At 34.5% G+C, this 26,451-nt stretch overlaps 1 protein-coding gene across 1 annotated transcript in view; it reads right to left on the bottom strand.

Moving 5' to 3' along the window:
- Positions 1-26,451, bottom strand: part of TRDN (triadin) — a 389,840-nt gene that overhangs the window by 35,099 nt on the left and 328,290 nt on the right. The window contains exons 25-34 of the mRNA XM_013063299.2: positions 16,970-16,996; positions 16,452-16,481; positions 12,624-12,653; positions 10,752-10,799; positions 8,717-8,764; positions 7,441-7,458; positions 5,426-5,470; positions 2,840-2,860; positions 1,040-1,066; positions 239-277 (exon numbers count right to left, since the gene is read on the bottom strand). Coding sequence (XP_012918753.1) covers positions 239-277; positions 1,040-1,066; positions 2,840-2,860; positions 5,426-5,470; positions 7,441-7,458; positions 8,717-8,764; positions 10,752-10,799; positions 12,624-12,653; positions 16,452-16,481; positions 16,970-16,996 — 333 coding nt within the window. The remainder of the gene's footprint in view (positions 1-238; positions 278-1,039; positions 1,067-2,839; positions 2,861-5,425; positions 5,471-7,440; positions 7,459-8,716; positions 8,765-10,751; positions 10,800-12,623; positions 12,654-16,451; positions 16,482-16,969; positions 16,997-26,451) is intronic.

Raw genomic sequence — 26,451 nt, 5'->3', positions numbered from 1 at the left:
TACATTGTTAATTTAGAAAGATCAGAACTTATGTTTTTATTCTCTTTAGCTATCTAACAATAAGTGATACCTACACTCTTGCATGGAAAATTCTACAGTGAACTGCATTTCTGATATGTGTTTTAAAATCTCTAGCTACATTTTCCAGAATTGTTTTTAAATGATAACAATTATATATTTTTTATTATTGTGTTTTTACTGTTAGTTTGGTGTACATGTCTTTAAGTGTCATCTTTACCTTTACTTTCTTTTTCAGATTTTTCAGTTTTCTTCTTCCCTGGGTGGGGGAAATATAACAACAAGAAATCATCAGTTCAAAAAACATGACTTTCTTACTCAGCCTTGAAGTAAACAGTTGGAGATGGGACTTAATCCCAGAAATGGAGGGGGTTATTTTCAAGATGTGGCGGAAGAGTATACCTCCTGTGTGTGAGGACATATATATTTTTGTTATGATTGGTTATTTGGCTTATACTCAGTCACCAGGATGGCAGAGCCCCCTCCCCTTCTCTTTCTGTCTTTGTTTTTATGTGCTTTGAAGGAAAGCTAGAGCAGGCCCTGCATTTATTAAGTGTAAACTAGTAACAACAGGAGAAACATCTACATTTTTAATTGTTTTCTTTTCCAAAATGAGAATTAAACTGATGCTCTGAATGCTCAAAAAGTAAGGTATGGGGAAAAAACAATGAGAGTCGCAAAATATCTTGAAGCAAAATGTGGACACACACTTTTCAAAAACAGTTTCAGTTGATTAATGATTTTCTTCAACTGCAGTTATCAGACAAGAGTGAGAAGAAAACCAATACGTAATGAGTAACAACCACGTACGTAGTGGGAATGTGGCCTATATTATCTCATCTAATACCCATAACGAGCCTTTTGGGAAGTCATTTTCTCTGTCCTACAGGTGAAGAGACTAGGAATCTAAGCTGGTTAAGGGATTTTCCCAAATGTAACACAGCCAGACAGAGACTCAAATTTACATACAGATCTGTTCCCACAGATCTGTGTTACCTCCTTTGGGAAAGTTAATATTTACCTGATTCTGTGACTTCTGATGTTTCCTCTTTCGGAGAAGAAGAAAAAATATTGTAGAAAAAGAAAAGGAAAGAATAGTTTTATATTTCAGTAGCAGACAATTGAGCTTTATCTCAAGGTATTTCCTATTAAATGCTACTAGTAATGACAGTAAACACATATGCTCAAAATGGCAGAGAAATGCACTAATAACCAATATCTGAAAACTGTAACTAGAAATCTATTTTGAAATTAGAACTACTCTACATACCAATCTAAAACATTCTATGCCCGTACAGTAGAATTAATCAGTTTGAAGTCCTTCAGTTGATTTTCTTAATTACAAATTACAAATTATTAATCTTCACAGACTTGATCTTCATATATGCATGCATGCAAACATTCATTGAATATTTATAAAGCAACTTCATATATAAGACATTACACTAAATGCAATTGGTGGGGTTGTGGGATGAGGGGGAAAAATATCACAGAAAGAAACTCAACTCACAGTGACTACTGTCAGAGTAGTGAGACAAGATATAAAATGCTACTTATTTTTAGTCTATGATAATACAAAACTAGCCTCACTTTTTGTTCTTTTAGTTAATGCATACACCAACGATATTTTAAAATATAACATGGCAGGTTTTTAAAAATATATTCTTTCTCACAGTTCAGTTCAAGTGAGAACATTTCTATAAACCTGATCCATTTAATTATCAGTCTTCTGTAACTTCTCTGGAAGCTATATCCAAAATTCAAGAAAAATTGATTAAAATATTTTATAATAATGAAGATGAAAATGAATAACATTTCATAAACAGAACAGTATTTACAAGAGATTATGGTGTTACATCATGTTAGCATTGTAGCTTTGACTTTCAATCCTTAATTTTTGCAATACTTTTCATATCCATAGCAATAATAAAAACTAAATGTACTAGAGATTTTCTCCAACCCGAGGGCAACGTTTAATATTTTAACATCAAATTCAATTAGAAGAAAATTGTAGCGGCATTTGTAAGAACTCAGTCATAATGCTCTTAAAGAACCAGGTTATTCCTTGGCATTTAAAAATTTTAGATGCAACTCTAGATATACTTTTGTTTGAAATGCACATATTTTTACTCCAGGTTAAAGTCTGAGTCATAATTTAACCATATTAAACAATAATTTCATTTTTATGAAATTACATTTTTATGAAATTTCATTTTTATGAAACTACATAAAACTTCATAAATTTTCAAAAAATGTTGCATTCGTATTACTGCTTGGAATGTCAAAATAAAACAGAGATTCTGCAATACTAAAAACAACTTACCTTTAGGCTTTGAAAAAGTAAGATAATAAAAGACTAATGTGCTAAGATTCAATAATCAGAGACAGGTATCATGTGTTCTGAATTTTTCTTAACCCAGTAATGACTATTAGAGGACTCTCCATACTGTGTTTACTCAATACATCTTAACAAATCGAAGTATGTAAAAGAGAGATGAAACCACTTTTTCCACACAGGCATTAGTTATCTTGGTAAATATATTAATTACACAGGCGTGAAAGCAGGAAACATTTTTGACATTCCCTCATATATCCTGGTACAGTGTAATATATCTAATAGGTGCTCAATAAAGTCATGTTCAGGGATCAATGAATACAATAAACACAGTATTCTTTGTCAATCAGAATCATTTACATAGGTAATGGCATACTGGCTATTGCATTAATAAACATACTTTTTTGGGCTGCATATACAATGTAAAGTGATAAAATTAAAGTAATTAAATAGAAAATTCTTAAAATTTTAAAGTGGTACACTTACTTGAAGTTGGTTTAGGTTTGTCTAAAAAGTAAAGAAGAAAAGAAAACCAGCAATCATTTTCTACCTATAGGTAAAATACCAGCCCTTTATATTTGTATTTCTGTCTGTTCAAGTTAAAATAGGAATAGGCTAAACATATTGAAATGAGCAATAGAAAATGCATTTTGAATAATTTTAAAGTTATATTCCTAATGAATTCCCTATAGAAGAAATTATACAGCTTTCAAATATAACATCTTCTCTGATTTGATGCAATATGAAAGCTCACAATAATTTGAATGCCTTATTATTTCTGAATAACATAAAATGCACATTATGGCATCTTTTTAGAATACATGTTAATATTAATATTAATTATTTAAGTCTCCCAATCCAGCATTTTAAATGAAGAAGCTGATTTTATAAAATGTCAGGAAGAATGGGGTTACCAGTGTGGGGCAGTGGGTTAGGTGTCTCAGTAGGTTAGGCGTCAGATTCTTGGTTTTGGCTCAGGTCATGATCTCGTGTTCCTGAGAACTGATGCTGCACTCAGTGGGGAATCTGCTTCTCTCCTCTCCCTTTGGCCCTCCCCCTGCTTGCATGCTCTCTCTCTCTCAAATAAATCTTCAAAAAAAAAAATCCTTTTTAAATAAATGAAATAAAATCTCAGGAAGAATAAATGAGTGGTATGTGAAAAACACAAACTGTATTATCTAAGTATATGATCTCTTTATCTGATATTCTTTTTCTTCTGAAATTATTAACTAAAAACATTGATTATGTAGTCATACACCTAAAGACCCATTTATTCATAAAAAAATGACAACATATGGTCATGATTGTGAAGAATTCAAATCATTCAAAATTGTGTCAACTAATTCTAATTCATTAACTGTGGCAATATAAATGAATCCAACTTATATCAGAGAACAATTAGAAATACCTATAAAAATTACACTGGATATACCACTTCACTAAAAATTTTACTTTAAAAAATTTTACTCCAAAAATAAATTTACAAAACTAGATTGGTAGACATATTTATTATTGAGTATCATTACAAAAGCTTGTTAGACTACTTAAACACACCAATCAGAGATTAGTTAAGTAATTTGTACAATTTTACAATAGAATACTATTCATGTAGAAATTCTTCATGTGCTGAGATTAAACAATCTTCAAAATATATTAGGGACAGGTTAATTTACAGTATTTATACAAATCTTTGTGTAAATAAAAGTGGGGATATATATGTTTATTTGTGTGTGTATATATATGTGTATATGCTGTGTGTGTGTGTATGTGTGTGTATATATATATGTATGTATATATATATATATATATATATATATATGAAGATGACAAGAAATAGCAGCAATTACCTATTGGATATTTTGGGAATGGGAACTGGTAGAATAGAAAAAGAGAGAGGAGAAGGAGGAATATTTTCACAGCCTCTTATAGTATATGCCTTAGTGTTTGAACCATCACAATGATCATATTTTTAAAAGTCAAATAGTAGGGATGCCTGGGTGGCTCATTTGTTAAGCATCTGCCTTCAGTTCAGGTCATGATCCCAGAGTCCTGGGATTGAGCCCTGCATCAGGATCCCTGCTCAGCAGTAAACCTCTTTCTCCCTCTCCCATTCTCTTAGCTTGTATTCCCTCTCTCACTTTCTCTCTCTCTGTCAAATAAATAAATAAAATCTTTTTTAAAAAATCAAATAGTGAGTGGTGCCTGGGTGGGTCAGTTGGTTACGCATCTGCCTTCGGCTCAGGGCATGACCCCTGCATCCTAGGATCAAGCACCATTTTGGGCTCCCTGCTCACTAGGGAGCCGGCTACTTGCTCTCCCTTTGCCTCTCCCCTTGCTTGAGCTCTCTTTTCAAATAAATAAATAAAATCTTTTTAAAAATCGAATAGCAATTTTTTAAAGAATTAAGCTAACATTTTTCTATTTTATATTTAAGAAAAGATATCAAGTTGAAATTCATAATTAGTTTTCAGTAAAATGGAATTTGTGTAATTTGTCAAGATATTTTACAATACTACAGTGAATCAACTTAATCAGTATGATGAATGATATTAATATTGACAACAGTGAGAGGGGCTTGTTAATCATGAAGGCAATACTATTTCATTAATAGTGCTATATTATAACCATAAGAGACTCTTAACTATAGAGAACAAACCGAGGGTTGTTGGCAGAGAGGTTGGTGGGGGGATGGGCTAAATGGGTGATGAGCAGGGCCCTTGTGATGAACACTAGGTGTTGTATGTAAGTGAAGAGTCACTGAATTCTACTCCTGAAACAAATATTACAGTATATGCTCACTAACTAGAATTTGAACAAAAACTCAAAACAAAACAAAACAAAACAAAAACACTGCTCTATTACAATAGCATGATTGACAATCCTATATATGTTGGTTATAATATTTAGCAAAATGTTTGACTGTCAACAATAACATGACCCTTATGTCAGATAAACTAGATTTTACTAGAAAACCACAAGACTAAACAGTACTAGAAATAAGATGAAAAGCGCTTGTATGTTTTAATTTTTACTTTAATAAAAATAGTGAATTCAGACAGAATATAAAAGCACCTGTTTTTGTAGATGGAGATTCTTTTTCTTGGTGTTCACCTTTTTCTAGAAAGAGAAATTAAAATTAATTGGCAATCTGTGGATTGTGTAGCAGACATTTCTTAGTTATGTCTTTGCAAGTGATCGTCAGTTTCTGCGGGAAGCATGCCCTCAAAGTCATTTGCATGTTGGAACACAGAAAGAACATTGCCATAGAAACGCATTATAAACATGGTTAAGTTCATCCTCAGGGTAACCTGTAAGATAGTACATAAGGTTCTAGCCCTCTTGGGGCCATGTGGTGTAAGAAGAGGATAGAATATGACAAAGAGGAGAATAAAAAGAGGAATTTTCTTTCTCTTTCAAAGGTAGAGTTATTCCTTGCAGATACTTAAAAAAAAAAATGACATTCGCCTTTGGCATCTTACAAATCCCCCTTTTTACCCTTCTGATTCCTTCTAGTTCCTTTCCTGCCAGGTCAGAAGCAATTTGTGCTGGACACTGGTTTCTTGTTGAAAATTTAACCTGAACCAACCCTATATCACAAAGTATCACATTTTGTGTTTTCATTTCCCTGGACCACCCTCTCTTTCCAGATTAATCTCAACTGAGTCTAGAAAAGTCAAATGGAATCAAATGTGTAATTAATACTCCTCTTAGACCTCTGAAAAATATTTGAAATAAAAATAAGAGGGCTTTCTCTTTCATTAAGAGTGGAATTTCAGATGGAGCCAATACAGACTAGAACGTATGTTGAGAATAATTGGAAATAGAGCCGATCACTGCCAACAATTAGTTCTGATCACCCCAGGGTTAGTCCACTGAGCTATTATTGATGTTTACCTGTCCTTTTCTTTCGTCACTCCTGAATTTGGAGATTCTAAAAGTACTACTATTTTCCCCCAACATCATGCACCAACAGTGAAGTAGGTGGCAAGATGCAGGACCTATGTTGTTATAAGACTAAACTGAATATTTATAAATTATCCAGAATAAAATGTTCATAACTCAATTTGCATAAATATTAATATTAAATAAGCATGCAAAACAAAATAAAATTGAAAAGCTGATATTCAACTTTTTAAACTGGCATAATAATAGCACTGCAAAAGCATAATTATTACAATAACAATAATAATATCAAATCCATCTTTAAAACACATGCAATTGGTTCTATAATGTGAATATATTCTATTGGGCTCCATACATTTGCACCTTCTCTCTTGAAACCACTTATATGGTCTCCTAACTGGTCTCACCAAATTCATCTTTGGGCCGTGCCAATCCATTTTGTCCTGAAGGATCTAGGGAATATTTGACCAACATGCTTTCACTGTAGTTGTGTTTCATAAATACACAGCAGTGGAGGACCAACATCACAATCTAGACACAATTTTGGACTTAATTACTACCTGTGTGACAGTGAACCCATGTTTATGCCTTTCTGAGACCAAGAGTTAGCTTTTAAACTCTCTGCCACTGTAATCTCTGAATCATTCCTGAATAGTAAAATGGATGACCTTTTTACATTCATACTCATGCGAGAAGTCCATGATTCTCAGGAAAAAATGGCAATATGATTATAATCTCATGGATTTCTAACTACCAAAGTCTACCTACAGTACAATTAATGCTACTTAAACAAACCAAAAACAATATGGGGTTCATAACACCGATGATTGAAATGATCATTTCATTTTCCTTTGTTATTCATTATGAGTGTTTGAGAGCTAGCCGGTTCACTCTAACCTCTCAGTGGTATTTTATAGTCTAGATGGAGTCGCTCTTTTAGGAATAGTTACATAGTGATACAACTTCCAAAGATTTCTTCTGTATAACTATAGCAAAGTATTAATTAGTAGTGAAAAGCAAAGATGTCAAGTCAAAGCCATAGCAAAACATTATTTTATCATCTATACAGGTATTTTAGGTTAAGGCAACACTAAAATCAGCAATTAAAGAAAAAAAACAAGCAAATTGTTAAAGCTGAAGTAGCCAAGCCAAGCTTTTCAGACTTTATTCTTTTCATCTCTTACTTGCTGGTTTGGGCTTGACTGTGGATAATGGAGAAAAGTAAATGGCACATTGATGAGTGCAAACCATTGAAAAAAAAACTCTTTAGCTTCTGTATTTATTTCTTCTTTGCTTTAGGTTCTCATATTAAGCTTAAATTAAGCTTATTCCATTCTCTCTGAGCACTATTATTTTACTCTCAGCAAATACATCAATCACACTGCTTGCTGAAAAATTATGACACACAAAAGGTATGCAAAATTTAAAACAATCTGTATATTGGCACACAAGTACATTGGGCTAGCTTCTTGATAATCCCTGAATACCCATATATCTAAATGAGATCCTCAGTGAGCCATATTAAAACCTTAGAGTGCAAATTAGAGGAATGCTGAAATTATGAGCTTTGACAATGGCTTTAATAGAGTACAAGGAACATGTCAGGTAATGTGTAAATGACCTTATAAGGTTTCTTTCTTTCCTGTGTGTTAATAGTCTATAATTTTATAAATAATTAGTTCTTTCCTGAATTCTATTATATTTTCCTCCAAGAAGCTGTATTTAAATCCTGATTAGCATGATTATTTTAGTTAAAGTGAAGAAATTACTTCACAGACTTTTTTTCTTTGGAAATGATTTTTTAAATAAGGAATGGGACTCCATAAACTGCCAGTTACCCAGGTAGATAGAATTTCCACCTTGGAATTCAATGGAAGAGATTCAGTGGTTTAGGATGTCAGTTGAGATGACATCCATTCATCCCTATAGGAAAGAACTTCAGAATGTTAAGTGTGCATTACTTTTTTCTTCTCACATAAAATACTGAGAGATAGACTGTTTTAAATATTATATGTTCTGTATGTTCATACAACCACATAACTATCTGTAGAGCCCTCATTAAAGGATATTACTCTATCTAATGCATGAAGAGCAGATCTCATAGTTTCAGATTCCTGTGATTTTACTATTTGAGGAAAGGTGGTTTTAAAATAAGATTAAACACCTAGCAGTATATGATTATCAATGTATTACTTGGATTACCTCATGAGTTATGTGTAAGTTTAGATCAATCACAAATAATTGAATTACATCATGCTAGTACTTCACTGTTAATTTTATTGACTATATTTTTCAGCTATTTACAAGAATTCACAGTCTTGGAATTTATGGCACTAAAACTTACACACTTCAGTGATGATGATGATGATGTGTGTGTGTGTGTGTGTGTGTGTGTGTGTGTGTGTACCCACATAACATAAAACTGATACACAGAAGGAAAAGATGAAATATTTTATTTACCTGTTTTTTCTATTGTGGTAGCTTTTACCTGCTTGACAACTTTTTCTTCTGTGATAGGAAAAAATGTTAACACAAGTAGAAAATTTAAATGCCTCGGTATAAAACAGTGACATATGTCAACTTTGATATTTTGTTTTCTCTTTGAAATAACACCGATCATGAGAAAAACTTAGCTGTGTTTTTTTTTTCCCCCAGTAAAGCAGCAAGTGATATCTTCTTTTCAAATTGGATGGAGCACAAAGAAAACGTGTTCAGCTGCAGACATTCTTGGCAGCTGTCCTTCATAACAGTCTTCCTAATTGGAATTATCCCCTGTTCTGCCAATACATATGCTACCCCTTGATTTCCCTGTTTTTCACTGTATTTATCTACACAGGGGTTGTTTTATAAAACAATAATCCTTTTTTAATAATCGAATTTGAACAGGAAGAAGCAAATTTTTTTAAAAAATTTTCCTGGGCAAGAATCCTTCCTGGGAACCCAGGGTTAGCGTAGTGACCCAAGTTTTATAGTACAAAGCTGGGGAAAGGCAAAAGGGATACATTTATGGGATGTCTTCTGTCCTCTATGCCTTTATAGATGTAGTCAAAGAGATTTGTGTCAACGTAGAGAGATGATTGCAGTGATCCTATGTAAAATTAAACTTTTCAAAAATGCAGCAGTGGGAGTGAGTCCATGAGAATGTTTCCCTGAGAAGCAGAATGTAGAGTATGAATATTACCATTAAAATAAAAGAAGGTGTGCCCGGAGGACACTGTGCTTGCTGTGCTCTCAAGACTGAACTCTCTCACTCTGTATTTCAGCTCAAAATGACTGACACTTGGGACAGTCAGGAGAGTAACAGGGTTTTATTATTCATTCAACGAGGAGGTTCTAAAAGTTCTTTCTAAGATTCTATTTATGTCAATGGAGACAGTTATCCTGGCTCTTCATACTCCAGGTCTGCTTTTTCTATCCCTATTGGTGTCTCCTATACTTTAAAGCATAGGGAAATGAATCAAATGGACTCAAACCCCTTTTAAGCAGTTTTTCTACAGTAAAAATTTTGAAAGTGTAATAAGATATGCTTAGAGAAAGAACTTTTCTTTTTTTAAAGATTTTACTTATTTATTTGACACAGAGAGAGAGAGAGCAAGAAAGGGAACACAAGCAGGGGGAGTGCAGAGGGAGAAGCGGACTCCCCACTGAGCAGAGAGACTAATGCAGGGCTCAATCCCAGAACCTTGCAACCATGACCTGAACTGAAGGCAGACTCTTAATGACTGAGCCACCTACGTGCCCCCGAAAGTATGTTTTTAACTTATTAAAGATTCTGATTAACCACATTCATAACTTTGGGTAAATATTTCAGCCTGGAATGAAGGACAATTTTCTATAGAATAACTGAGGCTTGGGACTGCCTCCAAATTAAACTCATATTTAATTAGCGTAAACAAAAAATTAAAAGTTTTTATTCTTAAATAAAAAACAATTTGTAAATTTGTCTTGGTAAGTTCTGTATGTCTTTTTATGACATACATAACACACTGGCTTACCTTTACTATCTCCAAGATATAATTATGACCAGGAATGAAAACCAAAGGAAATGAGGCAAAGATGGAAGAAGGAAGGAGGAAAAGAAGCAGGGAGAAATGTTGATTTCTTTTTCGTGGGGTTTTTGGAATCCAAGATGATCATGCTTGCATGAGCCATTCTGGATTACAAGTTTCCCAAGGATGTCTTGCTTCAAACAGGACAGAACAAAACAAAGTGTAGGACCCATTCATTCACCTGAGTGCTGGCAGTGATGGTTTTCATGCTCAGCTAAATCTCTGATGGGAAGGGATAGACTAGCTGTCTAGTTATACCTGACAGGTCAAGTCCTCAGTTAAAACACATTGTGAAGATGACTAAAATTGGAGATGTTCTAGAAGTTGGATGACTTAAGACACGAATCATCCCTGAAAAACTTTAGGTTACACATTAAGCTCTTCATCCTGTTGAAACTGAAACAAAGAGAAACAATTTGGTAGTATGGATACCACCTGCATAATACCTGGTTTTGCATGAGAAACAGTCTTTTCTGGTTTTGCTATGTCTTGTTCTGAAAATAATAATAAAAAAAACTTTTCAGATGTTTAGAAGCTTTGTAAGTTAACATATGGTGATTTTTTTTTTCGTTTCATAGGCTAGTTATTTATTAAGCAGAAAATAACACAGATTTCAACAAATGTGTCCATGGAGAAAAACTGTTTCTAAATTTTCATGTCATTTTAATTTGTATGAAAAAACCTGAAGGTTTCGGTTGCATGAAACAATATACCAAGAATTCTTATTTACATTTAAGCACTTATAATTCCAAAGCATAGGCTGTAATAAAGCATAAATGCCAAAGTAGAGAGAGCAAATATACAATACTGAAAATATTTAAAATTTTCTTGTGAAGATTTATTTTGACAACATGAAATTAATATATAGATCCTATGTATTTGAGTTTCTTTTAGATGAAGTTCAAAAGGAAACATTCATGTATGAAAGAAAAAACTAAACTCAATCAAATTACATGCAGAATTGTGATATTTTATAATAACAACTAAAAGCTTTAAATGGCATGAGGCCTAAGTAGTAGTTTTAAATGGTGTGCAGCTTCTGGTTTTAAAAAAATATAAGGAAAATGCAAAATGTTTCCATCTGGTAACATTCATCTGCAGGAAAAAAAAAAAAAAAGACAAAAAACAAAAAAAAAAACAACCAAAAAAAGAAAAACCCAAAAATAAAAAAAAGGAAATCAGGAAAATAAATCATAAGGTAGTACTTAGGGAGTGTCTGGCTGACTCAGTCCAAAGAGTATGCCTCTTGGTTTCTGGGTCATGAATTTGAGCCTCATGTTGAGTGTAGACATTATTTAAATAAATAAAAAATTTAAAAAATAAAAAAAATAAGACAATAGACATTTATAAGTCTTAATACATTAAAAATATGTTATTTATAAGAGCAACTAGAATCTAGCTTATGATCAGTTGCTAGGTATGCTTTGGTGAGAATTAAAGGAGCAAGATAGTATGGTACATATACCTTAACTTGGATTCTTGAATTTGTTGATTTTGAGGAATTCTGCTGTGTAATTTTTTATAGTGAAGAAATAGTTTCCATAGAGCCTGAGGGTTTTTTTTTAACTTGCCTCAGGTCAGTAGCTAGTTGGTACCAGAGCGAGGACTTAAACACTAAATAGCAATGTAAACTTGGAAAGATCATCCTGATTTTAGCTCAACATTACCTCTTAATAAAATGATTGTTAGTCTGGAACAATATCTTAGTGGGAGTTTTGAGTAAATCAGACATGGGCAGAATCCTAGCTCCAACATTTATTTGCTTGAAAATCTTGGAAAAATAACTTATTTTCTGAAATTAGTCTATTGAACAGTTTCCACAGACATTAAATATGAAAAGTAATTGACCTATTGCATGTCTTTCATAATGGTATATTAGAAATAAAAAAGGATAGTATGGGCTAAACTCATAATAGATGTTTAGTAAGTTCTTGTCATTTTTCTCTTCAAATCCCAGTAGCCTATGATTCTGTGATTTTATAACTCTGCTATGTCATTGGAAATAAGTCTACAAACTAAATATGATCACATTAGGGTTTTAAGGACTCCAAGAGATGTCTCCTGAAACCTAGAGTGTGTGCTACAGTCCATTAAAAAATATATTCTAGATGTTCTCACATCTCACATCTCACATCACAGAATATCCCCATTCTCAGCTAATCCAGTCCTATAAAAGCATATTGAGCAGCAAAGTAGGAAAAATAATGAGGCTCTGGGAGACTCTGTAAATCTCCAATGGTGAGTGGTAAGCCTTTTTTAGTTCCAAAACGAAGGTGATATCAGTTCTGTATCTATTTGAGAATAAAAAATATTTTTACCTGATTTTGCTTCCATTTTAACTTGTGACTCTTAAGGGAAAACAAAAAGCAGAAATTTCATAATCTGGAAAAATAAACTAAAGCATAAACTCATTTCTGGAAATTATATTATTTTGCTTACCATAATTAAAACGACAGAATTTTACTAAAAATTATTTCAGTTTCCTGCTGGTTTGTTAGTGCTGGTCTATTAAACACGCAGTAGTTAAGTTCATGCAATGTACTTATCTGCCATTAAGCTGTTTACTACTGCTAATTGATTTTAAGTTGAATTTTCTATGTTTCTTTAAGACGATTATTGTGGAGTATAGTTTCAGTGTCAATGTAAATGATTTGATGGCAAGAAAAAGAAGAGTAACTTTGAAATATATTTCAGTGAGTACTCATAGGAGTTAGAAATTTAGACACCTAGTGTTACGGCTTGAATTGTATCCCACAAAAAGCTATGTCGAATTCCTTACTTGACATACCTCAGAACATGATCTTATTTGGAAATAGGGTTGTTGCAGATGTGATTAATTAAGGTAAGAAAAGGTAAGAGCAGGTCCTTAATTAATGACCCTTAGTGGGTCCTTAATTAATCTAATCTGTCTGGTGTCCTTATAAGGACAGGAAAAGAGAGACAGAAATAGAAATACAGAGGGAGAAGAAGCCTACGGGACGATGGAGATAGAGCTTGGGGTGATGGATCTACAAGCCAACAAGCTTCAAGGATCACTCACAAACACCAGAAGTGACAAAAAACTGGGGAAGATTCTCTTCACATGTTTCAAAAGGAGCATGGCTCTGCCGACAACTTGACTTTGGGCTTTGAGCCTCTAGAACTGTGTGAGAGTAAATGTTGTTTTCAGCTATCCAGTTTGTGGCGCTTTATTCCACCTACCCAGGGAAACTAATAAATTTGATACCAGGAGATGGGGTGCTGCTGTAACAAAGACACATGCATGCAAAAGTGCCTTTGGAATTGGCTGATGAGTAGAGGCTGGAATATTTTTGAGACACTTGATAGAGAAACAAACAAGCAAACCCTAGATTGCCTTGAAAAGGATATTGGCAGCAATACTGACAAAGTCTATTCTGCTGAGAACTTAAGAAAGTATTAAGAACGATAAAGAAAGTTTCTGACAATTTAGAAAATATATATACCCTCATCAAATACATATATCAACAAATCATTGCTGGAAGTAGGAAAGTTAAATGTGCTTCTGGTGAGGTCTCAGAAGGAAATGGGAAACATGTTATTGGGTTGTGCAGGGGCGATTTTTGTTATAAAGTAGCAAAGAACTTGGTTGAATTGTGTTCCTCCGTTAAGTGACAGTGGAACCACGACACATAGGGTCAATGAAGTTGAAACTAGCAGAAGCTTTGAAACTTGTTTTTCAGAGAATGGTTTCTTCTAGTTAGCTATTATGTTTTTCAGACTCCACTAACAAATCCACTAGCTGTCTCAATAGTTGACTCAAGGTCAACTGAAAAGGTTCCAGCCTACGAATAAGCAAGGCTCTGAACTTCTTCCTTAGATAACAAGACTAAGACCCCATCCAGGTTATACCAGCACTCAGAGCTTGCCCACAGTTCTTTTTCCTCATGCTAAGAGGACCTCCTAATTTCAAAGGCTGAACTTTGCCTTGTTCTGGTGTTGTCTCCACCCCAAAGTGAACATGAGATGACGCTACATATATGTTTGCTCAGTGCACATGCTCCAACTTCCCTCATGAATAATCATAACTTTCCCCATCCTCTTCAACAATATGTATTTAATCTACCACCCTGAATTTCCCCTTTAAAACCCACTGCTTCTTAACTAAGAAACTGGGAGATGGTCTTTGGACCTCAGTCTACCATCTCTCCAGCCCCTTGAATAAAGCAAAGTTTCCTTTGCAACCAACATTTTTTCTGGAGTATTGGCTTTCAAGTTGTGAGCGCTGAACTTGGGTTTCAATAAGACAAGGTAGAATTTTTAAGTGAAGAACATAGATATTTAGCCAAAGAAATTTCCAAGTAAAGTGTGGAAGGTGCAGCCTGATTTTTCCTTGCTGCTTATCATAAAATGTGAAAGGGAAAATAAATTTAGGAGTGACTGTTAAGCAAAAGGAATAAGTACTTGATGATTTGGAAAATTCTCCACCTATCCAGACAGCGCACCCCAGACACAGGACCAAGAGAGTGGCTGGACAAACTTGCAGATCCAATCTGCCACCTCAGCAGAAGGCAGGAATGGAGATATAGTTGATGAGGAAGGATCTGTGGAGGACCCTCTTGTCCAATGGCTTGGGTCATCCTGAATTGAATGTAGAACTGGTCATGTTTTTGAGAATTCCATACAAGTAAAAATAATGCTGCCTGACAGAAACAAAATGAAGGAATAACAAGTCTTAAGAGCAGAGTTGCAGATTCAAAAACCTGGGTAGATGGGAACTCCTTGGGTAGAGAGGGCAGGGCTGCCACCCAGGTGAGCTAGAAAGGCAGACCCATCCCACTACCAGGCCCATAAGACCGTGTATTCAGCCAAAGAGGATATCCTCAGGTCCTGACATCTAATGGAATTTTCCCTGCTATGTTTTGGATTTACTTGGGACCCATAACCCCTTCTTTTCCTTTCTTTCTTTTTTTTTTTTTCCTTCCTTTTTTGAAATAGGAATGTCTATCCTAGCCTGACCCACTGTTCTGTTTTGGAAGCAGATAATTTGTTTTCTGATTTTGCAGATGGAGAGGAATTTTCTGCAAGAAGAATCATACCCTGGGTTTCACCCAAAAATGTTTAAGATAATGAGATTTGGGACTTTGAGTTGATGAAATGTTGGACTTAGTTGTTGCTAAAATGGTTATGACTTCAAGGGATGTTGGAATGAGCTATATGTATGTGAAGGACATGCATTTGGGGGGGACCAGAGGATAGGCCTTTACGGGTTGAATTGTGTCCTCCCAAAAGATAGGCTGAAATCCCAACCTCAGTACCTCAAAAGGTGACGTGATTGGGAAATAGAGTCTTTATAGGTGTAATTAGTTAAGATGCAGTAATACGGGAGTAGGCTGGGTCCTTAATCTAAAATGACTGGTGTTCTTACAACAAGAGGAGAAAAGACACAGCTAAAGACACAAAGAAGAAGATGTCCATGGAATGATAGAGGCTGAGATTGGAACAATACAATTTCAGGCCAAGGAACACCAAGAATTGCTCACAAAGACCAGAAGTCAGAGGAGGCAGGGAAGGGTTCTTCCTTACAAGTTCAAGGGAATAATGGCCCTGCTGATACCTTGGTTTCAGATTTTTCCCTTCTAGCACTGTGAGAGAATACATTTCTGCTGTACTGTAATACCCAATTTTCTGGTATTTTATTTTTTTAGAACAGCCCTATAATACTAATGGTTGGGAAACATGAACCAAAGTTTAATTGTTTTGAGAATCAGATTACTCCGTGTTCTTTTAAAAAAAGTTTCTACTGCATACTGTAGCCCTCAGAAATATTTGTCTCATTCAGGAGCTCCCAAAAAAACAGAAAAACAACAGGAGCTGTTTTTCTGACAGGATTTTGTGTCCTGTAGGAATCCGCAAAACTAAGAGGTTCTGTGGGACTCAATTCAATTAGTCAATTGCTTCTTCTGAACCAGATCAAATTCTCTCAGCAGTTTCTCCTTTATGAGTAGAATTTTTTCTAGGAAAAGGTGGCATAGATAAATATTATGTTCATCTTATTTTAAAGAGCTGACAAAGGATAATATTTTTATATAATATTTGCACTAGGACACAACTTTAGCAAAGAGGTAATATGCTACTCAGTATAAATATGGAATGCAAGTATGAATCTATACATAAAATATACATACCTGGTTTCTCTTCCTTTTTTACTTGTGGCTCTAAAAATATAGGTGAACATTAATAATGATGATTATATAAAGATATTTTTCTATACTCATGCATATTTCTTTTTACATATTATTCATTGTTTTTTAATCTGCCACATTTTCTTCTTTTTATAAATGCAGTAAATTGATACAAACAGACAAATAAAGGTTCTCATTATCAATCACAGTAAGAATTATTTTGAGATAAAATGAAAATGTTAATTAAGAATTTTATGAGAAGTTAACAAAAAGCATTGTTTTATACCTTCAGTGAACAAAGATTGAAGGAAAATTTTAGCACAGCATGTTCTCAGAAACACAAAGGATATTAGAAATACAAAAGATATTAGAAATATGAGGATTTGAAGCACATGGTCTACACAAAATAGTTAAGCTTTTGGCTTTAAGCAAAATACTCAACTATGAAATCAGGGGATGAGTAAAAGCATGCATTTAAGATGTATTTTATTTATTTATTTTTTGGCATGCACGTAACATACGTGGAGTCCTAGGCTTGACTTCTTTGCCTAGAAAAAGTTTTAAAATGATTAAAGATCAGGTCAGTAAATTGTTATTGAATTGACATTGAATTTGATAGAACATTATATATTTGAAAATCAAAATAAAACAATAAACTCCAACTGTTTTTCTTTATTTAAATTCTACAGGATATGTAATTTAATGTCTACACAAAATCACTAATTTAAAAAGTCATTTTTGAATAAGAAAACTCTTAGTTTAATTTTATTGCACCATTAAAAATAATTTGCTTGCAAGCTCTTGCTGTGTGCAGTGTTAACTTTTGTTTTTTTTATTTTTTATTTTTTTTTTAAAGATTTTATTTATTTATTTGACAGACAGAGATCACAAGTAGGCAGAGAGGCAGGCAGAGAGAGAGAGGAGGAAGCAGGCTCCCTGCCAAGCAGAGAGCCCGATGCGGGACTCGATCCCAGGACCCTGAGATCATGACCTGAGCTGAAGGCAGCGGCTTAACCCACTGAGCCAACCAGGCGCCCCCAGTGTTAACTTTTAAATCTAATATTAAAATAGAACACAGAATTTTATTTTGAAAAATTACTCCTAATTCTTTAATATTGAAGATAAAAAATATACGAAATACTATTTTCTTTTCCATTAATATTATTAATGTTATCTGTCCCAGTATAATATATTAAAAATGATTGCTACTGAATTTGAAACTCCAGATGACTAGAAATATATGCTTTTATTGCTTGTTGGATCCCTAGTAAGGACTGGCAAATTTTTTATTAAAGACCAGATAGGGATGCCTGGGTGGCTCAGTGGGTTAAGCCTCTACCTTCAGCTCAGATAATGATCTCAGGGTCCTAGGATGAAGCCCCACATGGGGCTCTCTGCTCAGCAGGGAGCCTGCCCCCTCTGCCTGCCTCTCTGCCTACTTGTGATTTCTCTCTCTGTCAAATAAATAAATAAATAAAATCTTAAAAAAAAAAAAAAAAAGACCAGATAGTGTATATTTTTAACTTTAGGCTATATGATTTCTTTCACAACTATTCAGCTCTGCTGCTGTAACACAGAAGCAACCATCAACAATACGGAAACGAATAGGCATAGCTGTGTTCCAATAAAACTTTATTTACAGAAAAGATTGGTGGTCAGTCTGTAAGCTGTTGTTTGTCAACCTCTGCCATCTCCATAGTCAGTTTTAATTTTCCTTGTTTTTTTTTTTAATCTCAACAAAGATTTCAACAGTAAACAAAAGCATCTTCCTCCTATCTATATTCCTCTATAAATATTATCCAGTACCTTTCCAGCATTGTTCAACTCGGGTTTTTGGAAATGTCATCTTTATTTGCTTTTTCTACTTCCTGACTCCCATTTAATTAATCCACTAAATTCTAGCTTCAATTTCCACCATTTTATTTATCAGGTCTCTCTGGTCATCAGTTCTGCCCCCACCCTGACTGCCCCACTTGCCAATACCAATAGATAAACTAACTTCATCAATTACTTTTTCCTCTTTAAATTCCTATTCACTTGACTTATTCTGATTAGTCCTCACACATAAAACTATAGAAAGCAGACAAAAGTGTAAAACAGTGGCTTTAAAGATATTGGACATAAACAACAAAGGACAGCTATTTTTAAGTGATGGGAAAAAAACGAGGTTTGTCCTATGATTGTCCCAGCTTAATGCCTTAAGAGAATAATAAGGCTTTAGCACAGGAATGGAGCTAAATTGATGAGATGGAGCTAGGAGTCTGGAAAGGCCAAGACAGCTAGAGATCACAGGTCAGAGTCATGTAAAGTAGAGAACTGCAAAGAAAAAAGGAGATAAAGTTTTGGGGATTTGTGAAAGACCCCTTAAATCTTCACATGAGCACTAACCAGCATAGGCTTACAAGGAAACTACTTAAAGGCAGAGAATGAAACAATACTGTAGTTCTTTACAGTAAGGATTGATGTTGGGTAGTGTCAGTCTTCCAAGTTTGATCTTGAACTTCAGTATTGTGTTGGTGGCTGTGAGTTATTTTTTTCCATTCCACATAAGTTTTAGAATCAACTTTTCAGCATTCACAAAATAATTTGCTGGGATTTTGATGGAAATTGTATTGAATCTATAGATCAACTTGGGAGCAACTGACATCTTAACAACACTGACTCTTCTACTTCCCAAACTTGCAATATCTCACAATTTATGCAGAGGTTTTGATTTTTAATTTTTTTTCATGGGGTTTTGTTCTCTTCACTTTTTATTTGGCTACCCTCTACTTAGGCCTCAGCTCAACCATTTCTTTTTCAAAAAGCCTTTTATCTAAGGTGGTTGGGCTGCATTCCCTTTTATGCACCAATATGATTTTTTAGAACTTTTGATCATTGTTAATCACAACCTACTATATATATTAACTTGAATGAATACCTTCCCTTCTAGCCTGAGATATCTGAAAACAGATAATGTTTATTCATCACTGAATCCAAGGAACTGGTACAATACCTAATATATGATTACATAGTGTGCACTCAATTATACTTTTTTTCACTAGGTAAATAAATGAAATAATTAATGAGAACAGGAGAAGGTAAAAAAGATGGAGAAATGAGTCAAGAAAAATGAAGTTAGGGAAATGTATGAATTCAGGAATTACATTAGAACACAAAATGCATGTTAAAATTATTACATACTTTCTTGGACTTGGCATAACAATCCACCTCTCAGCTTTCTAATACTCAGGCAAGGATAAAAAGTGCAATCAGTTATAAAATTCAAAATGTTTTAAAACATAAATAGTTTTTAAGGAGAATTCCTGGCATAGCAATTTCTGGTACTGTTACCTGAGATAAATTTGTTTCATGTGCTCTCGGAGGGGGGGTGGGGAATAGTATAATGTAGTATAATGTAACAAATAATATCTTTAAAAAAATCCCTATCATAAATATGTAACAGTTTTTACAAGATTCCACCCTCTGCTCTCCTATGGACCAATTATACTATACCAAGCACACTCTAATAAGATAAATGTTATTTTGGGCCTAATCAGTATGGCTTAAGTGTACAGCCATATACTCTGCCTAAATGCAAGCATAAAAGCACAGTTACATTAAAATCACAAACATGCAGAAATTGTATGCAAATATAAGGTTGTCCAATTATGCCCTTGAAGCCAAGCCAAATTAAGAAAATCTTCACTTGTAAGTTCTACTCATTCCCATAATCAGGTTGTGATAAATACTGGACAACTATTAATTCCACAAAGCTGTTTAATTAGAGATCATGAACAGCAGAGAAGGTCAGAGGGAGAAACATACTCCCCCCTGAGCAGGGAGCCCAACATGGAACGAGTTCCCAGGCCCCTGAGATCATGACCTGAGCCAAAGGCAGACTTAACTGACTGAGCCACTCAGGTACCCTCAGGGTTGTTTTTTACATATGTGTGTGTGTGTGTGTGTGTAGGTTAAAATATATATATATATATAGGGGTGCCTGGGTGGCTCAGTGGGTTAAGCCGCTGCCTTCAGCTCAGGTCATGATCTCAGGGTCCTAGGATCGAGCCCCGCACTGGGCTCTTTGCTCAGCAGGGACCCTGCTTCCCCCTCTCTCTCTGCTTGCCTCTCTGCCTACTTGTGATCTTTCTCTTTCTTAAATAAATAAATAAAATCTTTAAAAAAAATAAATATATATATATATTTTAAGTCAACTTCAGTTGCTGCTTGTATTATCTCTCTAATTATTCTACTCTTCCCTTTACATTCTGCCTATATTTCATTGTGTTCCCCCAAAAGTTATGTTGAAGTCCTAAGGCTCAGTACATTGTGAATGTGACCTTATTTAGGAATAGGGTTTTTTCAGATAAAATAAGATGCTGTAATTAGGTAGGATAGGTCCTAATCTAGTATGACTAGACTTCTTATAAGAGAAGCAGAAGAGACACAGAAACGGACATGCAGAGAGGAAAGGAAGATAATGTGAAGACCCAGAGGGAGAATACCATGTAATAACAGAGGTGGAGATTTGACTGATTATTCTTCAAGTCAAAGTACACCACAGTCTGCTGGCAATTCCAGAAGCTATGGGAAAGGTATGGAACAGATCCTCCACTAAACCTTCAAAGAGACCATGGCCCTGCCTACACTTGGTTTTTGGACTTCTGTCTCTAGAATGATGAGATAATAAACTTGTTATTTCAAGTCACCCAATTTGTGGTACTTGTTACCACAGCCCTAGGAAACAGATACACTATGCCAGTACTTTAGTCCAGCCCACCACTGCCTCTCCCCATAATCCCCATGAACATCCAACCTGACCATGAAAACATAGGCTTCCTCCCCTCACTCTTCTTTCAACATTGGAGCCAGAGAGATTTTCCAGAATGCATGTGCAATCATTTCACATATCACATCTCAGCCTGTAGCATGGACCATCTTTGTGAACTCCAGCTGCCTCTGCCTGGTCCGTGAGGTTATTAATGAACCAAATCTCTGTATCTCATCACCCTCTTCTCTCTCTTCACCATTTTGTACTCTACACTCAAGACATACCGAAGTAATGTGTTTCTAAACACTCTCTTAAGGTGTCTTTTGTCTCTGAGCTCTTTTATGTTGATCTCCCTGTCTAGAACATTCTTTCTCTTTTTTATTTATTTATTTTTTAAAGATTTTATTTATTTGTCAGAGAGAGCGAGCGAGAGCGAGCACAGGCATACAGAGTGGAAGGCAGAGTCAGACGGAGAAGCAGGCTCCCTGCGGAGCAAGGAGCCCGATATGGGACTCAATCCCAGGACGCTGGGATCATGACCTGAGCCGAAGGCAGCTGCTTAACCAACTGAGCCACCCAGGCGTCCCTTCTTCCTCTTTTTAATCTGGCTGAATCTCATTAATTATTCAGATATTATCCAAAAAATAAGCTACTCTATATAGCTTTCCTTTAATCCCGCAGAGTGATTTGGGTGCACCTTTCATATTCCAATATTATTCCCTCTCTTTATATATATTTTAACACTAATAATACTGTGTTGATTTGTGTTTACTTGATTATCTCCTCCAATATCCTATAACTTCCATATAAATAAGAATTATAGTGCTTTGAAAGCTTAGCATGCTTCCTGAAATATTGGAATTTGTCAATAAATTCTAATGAATCAACTACATTAAATGAATATCTACTATGAAAATATTCTATACCCACAACTGAGTGCAAATCAGGACTGTAAGCCTCTCACCAGAAGCCTGCTAGGGCACATGCCTCACTGTGAGGCTATGAGACCATTGCTGCTGCCAAGTTAGAGGCTGACCTAAGGAAGGACCATTAATGGGTTATAAATGGGTAGATTAGCTAAGGGAACAAACTTATACATTCTAGAAAAGATACCTTAAATGCAAAAAAAAAGTAACTGGATATAACCAAATGTACAGTCTGCAAAGTCCTAATAAATGGAATTGCTACCTTTAAGTCACACCTCATTTGACATTCTCTTCAAGATTAACTTGTTACTTCTAAATAATTGAGGTGAATGCAGTAAAAGTTATTTACTGATAATCCTATTAAATATTATATGGGATGTGAAATAATAAATCTTAAATTATTCATGCAATGATTAGGTAACAGTTCCAATTGCTCCTGATATCCAACTCTAGGTCGTGACCCTAGCTATGTCATCTTCAGGAGTCACATACGTTTTCTATGTTTTCTATAATAAAAAGCAAGTGTGCCTCCCTCAATGGGGATCAATTCCTTAAGATACAAGCAAAAACAAACAACAAAACAACAAAAACAAAGAAAAGAAAAACAATATACATCCTTGTGTTATGTCATTGGATATTATATTTTCTGATGTATCTAATTGTTATTTGATCAGGAATAAAGTATTTCTGACACAGTAATATATTATTATCTAATACACCAATAAATTATTTGTACAGACTTTTGACTCTCAAAGAAATATTAACAGTCAAGTTTTATGTGTGCATCAATAGCCAAGGGTTTATATCGAACCCTTAGTGTAGCTTAGTGTAATAACAATTCTGGGTCAAGAAATGGGCCATAGTAATGTCAATAAAGACTTTTAAATTATCTGCATTTTAACATATTTTTATCTAAGTTGATTAATTATTAACATTGATCAATAATGGAATAATTTCATTAAAGAACTTTTTAAAAAAATTTTATTTATTTATTTAACACAGAGAGAGTAGGGAGAGAGCACAAGCAAGAGGAGAGGCTGGCAGAGGGAGAGAGAGAAGCAGGCGCCCAGCTGAGCAGGGGGCCCAATGAGGAGCTCCATCCCAGGACCCTTGGGATCATAACCTGAGCTGAAGGGAGACGCTTAACTGAGTGAACCACCCAAGCGCCCATTTAATGATCTTTCTAATTCACATATCCACAAATACTTAAACATCTCTTAAATATATTATCAGATAGCCATCTTAATTCACTAATGAAGTAGCTTTATCTCTATGCTATGTTTATCTTAAACACTCTAACCACCTCTACAATATGATGGATATACAACATAACCAATCAAAAGTCATTTTGACTTTGAATTTCAAAACTAAGAAAAATAAAACTCACAAGCAGAAGTTGGAAACTGCACTTTCATGAATTTATTCAAAAAATTTATAATTTGATTAATATCACAGAAACTGCCTCGTTATTGGAGCTAATGAGGAAATTAGATCCCTCCATATGGATTTACTATAATTTTAGTCAAGACAATTCAGTTAAACATCATAACATTTGAATTTTGTGAAATGCTTAAATGTAGTATTATTTTAGACATGTAAGTATGAAGACTTCAGAAAATTTTTACTTACATAATCTAATTGAGTATCATTAAATAGACCATTAAATTTTAATATGAGATAAGAATTTGATATAAAATCAGTAGGAGCTTATAAATTTTACAACATGTAATGAGAAAGCCTTTAAAGTGGAGGGATCTTAGAAATCATCTCAACTACTTTCTTGTTTTCCAAAATAAATACACCAGACTTCACAAAATATACAGGGTGTATGTGTGTTATGTTTCTGGGCATTTTCCCTCTGAGATATCCTTGTCAGTCTAGGTCCTAGAGAAGCGGTTCCTAAACTGAGTTTCCTGGAGCAGCAACAGAAGCAGCAGCATCCGCAAACTTGTTAGAGGTACAAATCCTTGGGCTTTACCTTACACTCACTGAATCAGAAACTTTAGGGGTGGGGTCCAGCAATTTCTCTTTTATCAGCTTTCTTGGTGATTTTAATGATCACTTAAGTGTGAGAACTATTATCCTACAGGGATAAAGTAAACATTTCAAGATATGAACCCAAGATAGAGTGCATGCGAGACTGATTTTTTTGAGAGCAGCAGTGAGGAAGCTCACATGCACATGTGCACGGTGGGGGAAGGGCAAAGGGAAAGGGAAAGGGAGAGAGAGAGAATCTCAAGCAGATTCCCTTCTGAGCTCCAAGCCAGATGTGGGGCTTGATCTCACAATTCTGAGATCATGAACTGAGCCAAAATCACGTCAGCTACTTAACCAACTGAGCCACCAAGAGGCTTAAAGACTGATTTTTTTAATGACTTGTAGTAGTCAGTGGACACAAAGAACAGAAGGATTAGTGCTAAGAAGTCTTGATAGTTAAATCTCACCACTAAACTCTAAATGTGTTTTCAGCGTTATTGAGATATTATTGCCATACTACATATGTAAGTTTAAGGTGTAAAAATCTTGATGGTTTCATACACATATATGTTGTAAAACAGTTCCACAACAAATTTCAGTAACATGTCTATCACTTCACATATTTATCTCTTTTTTGTGTATGTCGTGATAACATTTAAAATTGACTCTTTTAGCAACTATGAATTATATAATACAGGATTAACTGTACTCACAATACTATATATAATATCCTCAGAAATTATTCATCTTATAATTGAAAGTTTGTAGCCTTTGACCAATATCACACCAATTCCCATATTCCTGAACTCCTGGCAACTGCCATTCTACTTTCTACTTCAATGAGTTCAGCTTTTTCATATTTCATATGTGAGTGAGAATATACAATACTTGTCTTTTGCATTTTTCATGTATAAACTTTATTACATTGAGGTACATTCCTATACCCGACTCATTGACAGATTTTTTTTTTTTTAAGGTTCTATTTATTTATTTGACAGAGATCACAAGTAGGTAGAGAAGCAGGCAGAGAGCGGGGGGAAGCATGCTCCCCACCAAGCAAAGAGCCCTATGTGGGGACTCTGGGATCATGACCTAAGCTGAAGACAGAGCTTTAACCCATTGAGCCACCCAGGTGCCCCCTCATTGATAGATTTTATCATGAAAGATATTAAATTTTGTTGAATGCTTTTTCTGCATCTACTGAGATAATTATATAATTTTCATTTTTCATTCTATTAATATAGTTTACCACATTTATTTATTTGTGTATATTGAACCATTTTGCATTCCAGGGACAAATCCCACCTCCTCATGGTGTATAATCCTTTTAATGTGCTGTTGAATTCAGTTTGCTAGTACTTTGTTGAGAATTTTTGTATTATATTCATCAATGTTATTGACCTATAGTTTTCTTTTCTTAGAGTGGCCTTATCTGACATTGATATCAGGATAATATTGACCTCATAAGATGAATGGGAGTTTTCCCTCCTTTCAATCTGTTTGTAAAAGTTTGAGAAGGATTTTCATTAAATCTTTAAAGGTTTGATAGAATTTATCAGTGAAACCATGTGATCCTAGGCCTTTCCTTGTTGGGAGGTTTTTGATTACTGATTCAACCTCCTTCTTATCAGTCTGTTCAGATTCTCTATTTCTTTATGATTCAGATTTGGTGGTTGTATGCATGTAGGTATTTATCTACTTTTCCTAGTTGTTCAATTTGTTGACATATAATTATAGGTGTCTCATAGGATTCTTTGTGTTTCTGTGGTATCAGAATAATGTCTGCTCTTTCATTTATAATTTTATTTGTGTCCTCTCCATTTTTTTCTTGGGAAAGATTTGTCAATTTTGTTTACCTTTTCAAAGAACCAACTCGGGCTTGTTCATTTTTTCCCTATTGTTTTTCTGTTCTCTATTTTATTTATTTCTATTCTAATCTTTATTACATTTTGCCTTCTGGTAACCTTAGGATTAGTTTATCCCTTTATTTCTGATTTCTTGAGGTCAAAGTTAGGTTGTTTACTTATGATCTTTCTTTTTTCTTAATATAGATGTTTATGTCTATAAACTTCCCTCCTAGAACTGCTTTTGCTGCATCCCTCACATTTTGGTTTAAGTGTTGTGTTTCCATTTATATGAACTTCCAGTTCATTTGTTTCAAGATATTTTTTAATTTCCTTTTTGATATCTTCTTTTTTCCATTGGTTGTTCAGGGGTGTGCTGTTTAATTCTACACATCTGTGAATATTCCAGTTTTCCTCCTGCTGTTGCTTTCTAGTTTCATACTATTGTGGTTGGAAAAGACACTTGGTATGATTTCAATCTTCTTACCTTTTCTAAGAATTGT

The sequence above is a fragment of the Mustela putorius genome, unplaced genomic scaffold (genome assembly GCF_011764305.1).
Source record: "Mustela putorius furo isolate JIRA1106 unplaced genomic scaffold, ASM1176430v1.1 tig00003863_pilon_pilon_pilon, whole genome shotgun sequence".
Lineage (NCBI taxonomy): Eukaryota > Metazoa > Chordata > Mammalia > Carnivora > Mustelidae > Mustela > Mustela putorius.
This window is presented reverse-complemented; position numbering and strand designations above follow the sequence as displayed.